Genomic DNA, 9,712 nt, shown 5'->3' with positions numbered 1-9,712 from the left:
GTCCACATCCACGCAGGTGTCACCCTGGCTGTGCCTGGAGGGGCAGCACTGCCCGGCTGTCAAGCACCTTGCGGCTCTTCTACCGTGGCAACAGTGACATCGCTCTCCTTCCATATCCCCGGTGTTGGCTTGGCATGTGGCTTTCAAATGGATTGTCTAGATTATTAATTCCTGTGGGTGTGGACGTTACTCTGTATAATCCATATCAAAATGGCATCTATATATAAGTGCTTCATACATTTTTAAGAAACTACTAAGTGTATGTTTTAATGTTTTATATAATTACAGTGGTATTTGTTATGAACCAAAAATTGCAACATAAGGTACAGCCCAAGATTTTAAACATTTTTAGAGCTTTAAAAATTTTAACTTTTTGGGGCACCTGGCTGGCTCAGTCGGTAGAGTGTGTGACTCTTGATCTTGGAGTCGTGAGTTCCAGCCCCACATTGGGTGCAGGGATTACAGAAGACTTGTAATAATAGTACAGAGTTCCTATATACCTGTTTCCAGCCTCCCCCAATGTTGACATCTTACATAACCATGTCAGAGTTATCAAAACTTAGAAACAAACATTTTCGTAAGACTGTTAACTACACTACAGATTTTCTTAGGATTTCACCAGTTTTTCCACTACTGTCCTTACTCTGTTCCAGTGTCCGATGCAAGGGATCATATTATATTTTATGTCCTTTAGTATCTGCTCATCTGTGACAGTTCCTCTGTTACTCCTTTTCTTTCACGACCTTGACACTTTTAGAAAGTACCCGTCAGGCATTTTGTAGAATGTCTCTGAATTTGAGTTTGTGTGACGGTTTGTTTTCTCCTTGATTGAAGTTACACCTTTTTCAACACATTATGTCAGGGGTCACAACGTGATTTCAACGTTTTTTACTGGTAATTATGACCTTGATTACTTACAGTCAAGTGATATCTGCCAGGTGTCCCTACTGTAAAATGACTTTTTCTCTTTGTAATTAATAGATATTTTGAGGGAGATACTTTGAGGCTATCCAAAGGTCTTATTTCTCCTTAAACGTTGAAGCTAATGTTAAGATTCATTTGTGGATCCTGTTTGCAACAATTGTGTGGCTTTCCTTTTTGTTTAATTAAAAAATTATCTTACTTCATTTTAATTTTTTTAAGTAGCTTCATGCCCAGCATAGAGCCCAATGTGGGGCTTGAACTCATGACCCAGAGGTCAAGATCCGAGATGAGATGAAGAGTCAGAGGCTGAACCAACTGAGTCACCCAGGTGTGCCACCAATTTTAAAGATGAATCTAAATTTCTCTTAACAGTTATTAGAAGTTCTGCCTTTCACAAATGTTTCCAAACTTTTCTTTTGATTTTTTGATATCCTTTGCCCAAAAGATTATTGTCTCTTGTAATGAGTCTTACAGGTTTATTCACTGATAGAACTGGCATTTCCTTTGATTTCCTCTGAACTTATCTTCTCAATTTGAAAGAGGATCCTTTTCTTCCTGAAGACTTAAAACTCAGTATATAGGCATTTTGCTTTCTTATATTTAAAAATGTTACATATATATAACCCCATCATCACTGCCGTCACTTTTAGCACGCAAAAGGCTATTCTCTTTCACTATAACTGATAACGAATCTTGGTCTACTTTTGTCACTGTCAGTGAGCCCTCTCTGGATCTGCGAAAATTCTGGCACCTAAATCTGGAGGATTTAGGGCTGGTATTGCATAGGGACTCTGGTCACACCACAGTCTCACAGAAGGACGATGCTGTAACATACAAGCACTAGTAAAATAAATACCCTGTCCTGCTTTACAAGCTCACCAGATAAACTTGTTTGGCCCAGACTGACCAGATTTTAACAAATCTTTAAAACTATTTTCAACTATCCTTTGTTTGTAGAGACATCCTTTGGTATGCAGATAACAGGTACTAGGGTTGGGGATTATTAACCATGACACTGGCTTGGCACACAGCTTGCTGCTCAGTGTGGCTACAGCAGCACGTGACTATGCTTTCTTGCCTTTCTAATTAATGAAATAGAGTTTGAGGTGCTTGGAATGCTTCACAAAAAACACGGCACAACTCTTTGGCTTGCTTGCCCCATGGGAATGCCCTTTAAAAATAATATCCCAATTAGGGGCGCCTGGGTGGCTCATTTGGTGGAGCATTCGACTTTAGCTCAGGTCACAATCTCATGGCTGTGGGTTTGAGCCCTGGGTTGGGCTCTGTGCTGACAGCTCGGAGCCTGGAGCCTGCTTCAGATTCTGTGTCTCCCTCTCTTTCTGCCCCTCCCCTGCTTGCACTCTGTCTCTCAAGAAATGAATAAAAATGTTAAAAAATTTAAAAAAAATCCCAGTTCACAAAATTGTATCTTGATAGCATAAAAAAATGCCCCAATTATTTGCTAGAAGTGACATGCAGGTTTCTATTTTTTAAAACCTGAGCCTGACTCTGGGCTGACGGCTCGGAGCCTGGAGCCTGTTTCCGATTCTGTGTCTCCCTCTCTCTGCCCCTCCCCCGTTCATGCTCTGTCTCTCTCTGTACCAAAAATAAATTAAAAAAAAATAAAAAAAAAAAAGTTGAAAAACCTGAGCCTGAAATTTTCTGTTGCCTTCCTGAAACCTATGCTTCTACCCCCAAAAATAGGAAAGTACAAAATGTTTTCTCTTTCAGTCATGTCTTCCCATTGATCTTCATTTTTCCTTTTCTTCTTTTTTTTCTTTTGTTAAATGCGTATTTATTTTTGAGACAGACAGAGTGCAAGCCGGGGAGGGGCAGAGAGAGAGGGAGACACAGAATCGGAAGCAGGCTCCAGGTGCTGAGCCATCAGCACAGAGCCTGACGCGGGGGTCGAACTCACCAACCGTGTGATCATGACCTGAGCTGAAGTCGGACGCTTACCTGATCGAGCCCCCCAGGCGCCCCAATCTTTGTTTTTTCGTTTTTCTCTTCTCCCTTATTTCATCCAGGAGTCGCCATATGTAGCAGAAAGAACATGGGTGCTGCAGCCAGACAGACCTGGGTTTGAATCTCAATCTGCCACCGGCCAGCTGTGTGACTCTGGATGGGAGTAACGTCTCTGAGTCTCTGAACTCTAACCTGTAAAGGGAGAGGAGAATATGTGTTTTGGCTGCCTGCCTGGAGCAAATAATAATCCATGTACTGTAATGGTAGGTATTCCTGGATGCGCACCCTCGGCCAAAACCACTCCTGGGAAAGGAGTATTTCTCTAAATACGTGGACAGTCCTCTTAGATCTGGCTGAAGCATCCCTTGTCCCTGGGACTGAGTCCTGTCTTCTCTCTTCTGGAAACGCGAGGGAAGAAACGCACATAGGCATAGCCGCCCAAGCCCCGCGGCTGCCAACAGGCCTGCTTGTCAAACACCCACATGTGCAGTGAATCCTGCCTTATTCTCCCAGGACCACTCACCTCCACCTCGTGCTGTTTTCATCACTACCTTCACCCGAGGAGGTAAAATGCCCATTTTGGGAATGTCCATTTTATAATTTCATTAACAATTCAGATTTGAGAGCACAGTTATAAATTCTAATTTATTTGCATCTGTATTTAGAGTTCTCTATTTGAACCTCTTCCTAGATCAATCCTGAATACAAGGAAGCTCTGAGGGCCGGAGCAGGGGCTCCGGGTGGGCTTGTTGAATGGAGTAATGACCAAAGGGCCGGGGCCTCCGGGTAGGGACCCAGGAAGGATGGTGTTTGCCACCTGCTCTCTGTCTCCTCCAGGCCCGGGAGGCTCTTCTCTCCTCTTCATTCTCTTAACAGCATTCTTTCGGTGAAGTCTGAAGGTTTTTTCAAAATGCAGAATGTCATTTGTGTCCCTGTGTTCACAGAGCTTGAAGTCACAGTGTCCTCACACTGATGTACCAACGCCCACTCACATGTGCATGTCTGGGCTGGGGACAACAAAGCCGCTGGGAGAGCAGGAAGGGGGGTGACCTTCTGGTTTCTCATTGTTGCTTCCACATCACTGTTTCTTAACCTTGTCTGCTTATTACAATTCTTTTGGGGAGATTTAAAAAAATGGAAATGCCCGGGGCGCCTGGGTGGCGCAGTCGGTTAAGTCCGACTTCAGCCAGGTCACGATCTCGCGGTCCGTGAGTTCGAGCCCCGCATCAGGCTCTGGGCTGATGGCTCGGAGCCTGGAGCCTGTTTCCGATTCTGTGTCTCCCTCTCTCTTTGCCCCTCCCCCGTTCATGCTCTGTCTCTCTCTGTCCCAAAAATAAATAAAAAAACGTTGAAAAAAAAAAATTAAAAAAAAAAAAAAATGGAAATGCCCAAACCGCACCTTGTTTCCCGTGTAAGTTCAACGTGCAGCTAAGGTTATGTTCTAGACCCTTGTTTTCTAGATGTGGACCACGGACCAGACACATGCGACAAAAACCCCCCTTTCCTGCCCGCTGGCTGAGCTCTCCTCCCACTCCCACCAAGGCCCCCTTCACTTTACGTGGATATTTGCGCAAACGTCACCTTCTCCGAGACCTTCTCTGGCCACCCTACCTGTTGTCTGAAATCGCCCTGCGAGCACTGTGCCCCCTTACTGCGCTCGAGTTTTCATTCAGCATGCTTTATAACTCTGCTGGCATATTCTTATGTTGAAAATCTGTATTCCCTGCTAAAATGTAAATTCCATGAGACAAGAAAATAATTACTTTTGTTTTTTATTGTGTTCCTAATATCTGGAGCAGCACCTAGCACAGTAGGGGCTTGATAAAGGGAACGGCTGAATATTTTCCCCTACGTTCGTTATGTTGATTTGCCTCTGGGTCCCCGCTTTAATTCCTAAGGCCACCGATGCGAATGACCACCTCTGACTGTCAGGAGCTCTCTATCCACAAGAGAGGTACGTCCACACAAGTAACTACAGTCAGGGAGGCACATAATTTATACCAGCGGTAGTAGAGAGGATTCTTAGGAAGCACTCGAGGAAGTCAACCTCAGCAGTGTTTGGGGGGACTCTGGTGGATGGCAGTGGGACAGGAAAGGCATGCTGAGCCCAGGGTGCGGTGCTGGCTGGGGGAACCAGTGCCCTGAGGGAAAGGTGGCAAACAGGCCGCCAGCTGGGCAGGAGGCCTCAGGGGGCGGAACCTTGCGCACATTCTCTCCAGGGGCCAAGGGCAAAGCTCTGAGGACCTGTAAGACAGGCCTGGTACCAGAGATTTTTACTCTGGCCATCTCACCATGCTCTACAAATGCCATGCTGTCAGCCTTACTGGTGTGAGAGGTCAGAAACTCAGCCTGAAGCAATCCAGAAGAGAGCCTGAAGTAGAAAGGTTGATTGAAAATAAAAAGACATATGTGATTATCATAATTCTATGAAAAAACTTTGATAATCATATGAAGTTTCATGATCATACAAGGGGTTTCTCTGGTTTTCTTGTTTCTTTATTTAAATATTTATTTATTTATTTTCAGAGAGAGAGCGCGTGAGCACGAGTCGGGGGAGGGGCAGAGAGAGATCCTTGCCCCTCTTTTGGTTTTCTTAACATCCCTTGGCAACAACTCCAAAGTACAGAGATCCTTCAAAGTCTTAAACAAATAGCTTTACTATATATGTGGGATATTACTGACTGATCATAAACTTTTTAGGGACGCCTGGGTGGCTTAGTCGGTTAAGCATCTGACTCTTGATTTCAGCTCAGGTCATGATCTCACAGTTGGTGGGTTCAAGCCCCACATCGGCTCTGTGCTGACAGCTTGGAACCTGCTTGGGATTCTCTCTTTTGCTCTCTCTCTCTCTGCCCCTCCCCCACTCTCTCCCTCAAAATAAATAAATAGACTTAAAAAAATCATAAACTTTTTACACCACTGTACCAAAATTTAATAGAATTTATTAGGAATTTTAGAAAAACAAAGCTTCACAACTATAGCTAATACATAATTTTAATAACAAAATATCCTGTTGTATTTTTAAATATAATGAATTTATTTTCAGAAGCATGCCCATTAAAAACAATGAAGCATTTCCATTCACTAAAAATGTATCAATAAAATACATAATAAACTTGTAGCATAAATGTAAACTAGTCAATTTATCTCCATTACCCATGTTATGATTTACCTTTATTTTATGGTTATAGTATTTTAAATTATTAACAAATGCAGAAATCTAGGATATATTTACAGGAGATTATCAAAAATAATGATTCCATTTAATAGTTACTGTTATTCTTCATCAGTATTTTCTCTGCACTCTGGATCCAACATCAGGAGATAGACTGGTCCTTGGCTGGCTGTTCTGTAACATAATTTCAGAACACTATTTTACTGTAGTATTCATAGGCAGATTCACAGGTGGATCTCCTTACAGATTATGGATGTTAATAACACTAAATTCATAATTCAAATTCTCAAGTGCTACATATACATCAACCTCAACATAATGAGTACCACTTCACATAAAGCATCATACCAATGATAATAATTCATAATCTTCACCCTTTGCTATTGGAAAAGGTGATTAGCAGGTGCCTTTTATCATAATCTGGTGTGTAAATAGTCACAATTTAGCAATTTTATTTTCTAAGGGAAGCTCCAGCAACTCATGTAACACCCTAGGTGTAGTTTAACAACATATATTGGGTTAAAGAAGTTGCTTGAGAGGGCATTAGGTAAAAATTCATTAAATTCATAAATTTATAAAATTTATTTTAAAAAAAGTACATATTCCAAAATAAAAATTCTGCTTTTGAGAGTCATAGTTTTTACACTGAAAAGCCATGGCTGGTGTCTTCAGGACGCCCTGGGACAAGCCTCTGAGAGGATAGTGTTTGCATGTCATCTCTATTAGAACGCAAGAGACTTGAAGGCAGCAAAGTATTTTCCTCTTTCTAGTCCCAGCCCTCACACACAGGCACTGTGTGTCTGACACAGTGAAAACCCAGGCAATATCTGTTCAATGAAGAAAAAGAGGGCGCCCAGGGGGCTCAGTTGGTTAAGCGCCGACTTCAGCTCAGGTCATGATCTCACGGTTCGTGAGTCCCAGCTCTGTATTGGGCTCTGTGCTGATGGCTCAGAGCCTGGAGATTGCTTCAGATTCTGTGTCTCCCTCTCTCTCTGCCCCTCCCCTGCTCATGCTCTCTCTGTCTCAAAAATAAACATTAAAAAAAAAAAAATTAAAAAAAGAAAAGGAAAGAAAAAAAGGAGACCAGTATGATAACTTCTATGAAAAGAAAAAAATCAGGCTGCTATGGTTGCCAAAAAGAGGAAGTTCTAAACTTTGGCAGGATAAAACTTGGGCTGAATAAGCCTTCCTAGAGGGAATGGTAGTGAAATGAAGCCTGAAAGAATGAGTAGGAGAGAAGTATGTAAGAGGACAAGTCCTGTGAGGCAGGGGATGAGGGGAAGGCAGTGTGGGCCCTGGAAGGACAGGGAGCTCCAGGGAGACCTACCTGTCGCTCAAATGTATATAACTTACAAGCTGGGGAGCAACCAGAGGTGCAGATGGGAAGGTCGTGAATGCAGTTCTCTGGAGTTTTAATTCATCTTTTAGGTGACAGGTAAGTGCTGACACAGGAGAGTGATATGTTCATATTCTTGGTTTACAAAGATTACTCTGGGCTGATGGTGTGAAAGATACCCTGGACAGATCACATCTCTTCAGGTGAGACATGACACATTCTTCTTCTTTTTTTTTTAAAAATGTTTTTTATTTATAGAATAAATTTAATGTTTACTCGATGTTTTTATTTATAGAAGCCAATTTTTGATTAATTAATATTTTTAAATTTATATCCAAGTTAGCTGGCATATAGTGCAACAATATTTCAGAAGTCGATTCCTGAATGCCCCTTACCCATTTAGCCCATCCCCCCCTCCCACAACCCCTCCAGTAACCCTGTTTGCTCTCCATATTTACAAGTCTCTTATGTTTTGCATCCCTTCCTGTTTTTATATGATTGCTTCCCTTCCCTTATGTTCATCTGTTTTGTATCTTAAAGTCCTCATATGAATTGAGTCATATGATACTTGTCTTTCTTTGACTAATTTTGCTTAGCATAATACCCTCTAGTTCTACCCACGTAGTTGCAAATGGCAAGATTTCATTCTTTTTGATTGCTGAGTAATACTCCATTGTATATTATATCACATCTTCTTTATCCGTTCATCCATCGATGGACATCTGGGCTCTTTCCATACTTTGGTTATTGTTTGAAACAGCACGCCTGTATCCCTTGGATAAATACCTAGTAGTGCAATTTCTGGGTCATAGGGTAGTTCTATTTTTAATTTTTTGAGGAACCTCCATACTGTTTTCCAGAGTGGCTGTACCAGTTTGCATTCCCACCAGGAGTGCAAAAGAGATCCTCTTTCTCTACATCCTTGCCAACATCTGTTGTTGCCTGAGTTGTTAATGTTAACCATTCTGACAGGTGTGAGGTAGTATCTCATTGTGGTTTTAATTTGTATTTCCCTGATGATGAGTGAAGTTGAACATTTTTTCATGTGTCGGTTGGCCATCTGGATGTCTTCTTTGGAGAAGTGTCTATTCATGTCTTTTGCCCATTTGTTCACTGGATTATTTGTTTTTTGGGTGTTAAGTTTGATCAGTTATTTGCAGATTTTGGATACTAACCCTTTATATGATATGTCGTTTGCAAATATCTTCTCCTATTTCATTGGTTGCCTTTTAGTTTTGCTGATTGTTTCCTTCACTGTGCAGAAGGTTTTTATCTTGATGAGGTCCCAATAGTTCATTTTTGCTTTTGTTTCCCTTGTCTCTGGAGATGTGTTAAGAAGTTGCTCTAGCCAAGGTCAAAGAGGTTTTTGCCTCCTTTCTTCTCTAGAATTTTGATGGCTTTCTGTGTTATGTTTAGGTCTTTCATCCATTTTGAGTTTCTTTTTGTGTATGGTGTAAGAAAGTGGTCCAGGTTCATTCTGAACTTCACCGTCCTGTTTTCTCGACACTATTTGCTGAAGAGATTGTCTATTTTTCATTGGATATTCTTCCCTGCTTTGTCAAAGATTAGTTGGCCATATGTTTGTGGGTCCATTTCTGGGTTCTCTATTCTGTTCCATTTATCTGAGTGTCTGTTTTTGTGCCAATATTATACTGTCTGGGTGATTACAGCTTCATAATACATCTTGAAGTCCAGGATTGTGATGCCTCCAGCTTTGGTTTTCCTTTTCAAGATTGCTTTGGCTATTCGGGGTCTTTTCTGTACAAATTTTTTTCCATACAAATTTTAGGACTGATTGTTCTAGCTCCGTGAAGAATGCTGGTATTATTTCGATACAGATTGCATTGAATACGTAGATTGCTTTGGGTAGTATTGACATTTTAACAATATTTGTTCTTCCAACCCAGAAGCATGGAATATTTTTCAATTTTTTGTCTTTTTCAATTTCTTTCATAAGCTTTATATAGTTTTCAGTGTGTAGATGTTCACCTCTTTGGTTAGGTTTATTCCTAGGTATTTTATGGTTCTTGGTGCAATTCTAAATGGCATTAATTCCTTGATTTCTCTTTCCGTTGCTTCATTATTGGTGTATAGGAATGCAATTTATTTCTGTGCATTGATTTTATATCCTGTGAGTTTGCTGAATTCATGGATCAGTTGTAGCAGTTTTTTTTTGTGGAATCTTTTGGGCTTTCCATATAGAGTATCATGTCATCTGTGAAGAGTGAAAGTTTGACCTCCTCCTGGCTGATCTGGATGCCTTTTATTCCTTTGTGTTGTCTGATTGCTGAGGCTAGGACTTCCAATACTAT

At 41.3% G+C, this 9,712-nt stretch overlaps 1 protein-coding gene across 5 annotated transcripts in view; it reads right to left on the bottom strand.

Moving 5' to 3' along the window:
• Positions 1–4,645: 4,645 nt before the first annotated feature.
• The window catches only part of CEP126 (centrosomal protein 126), a 104,363-nt gene continuing 99,296 nt past the window's right edge, over positions 4,646–9,712 (bottom strand). For 2 of the 5 annotated variants that reach the window (XR_006208047.1, XM_042957572.1), the window contains 2 exons: positions 6,164–6,238; positions 4,646–5,260 (listed from right to left, as the gene is read on the bottom strand). Coding sequence is in view for 4 of the 5 variants with exons in the window: in XM_042957572.1 (XP_042813506.1) it covers positions 6,176–6,238 (63 nt within the window). In the remaining variant the exon portion in view is untranslated. Of the gene's footprint in view, positions 5,261–5,911; positions 6,239–9,712 lie in introns of those variants that run through there. The other 3 variants (XM_042957570.1, XM_042957571.1, XM_042957573.1) reach the window with 2 other exon arrangements.

Source organism: Panthera tigris, chromosome D1, assembly GCF_018350195.1.
Source record: "Panthera tigris isolate Pti1 chromosome D1, P.tigris_Pti1_mat1.1, whole genome shotgun sequence".
NCBI lineage: Eukaryota > Metazoa > Chordata > Mammalia > Carnivora > Felidae > Panthera > Panthera tigris.
This window is presented reverse-complemented; position numbering and strand designations above follow the sequence as displayed.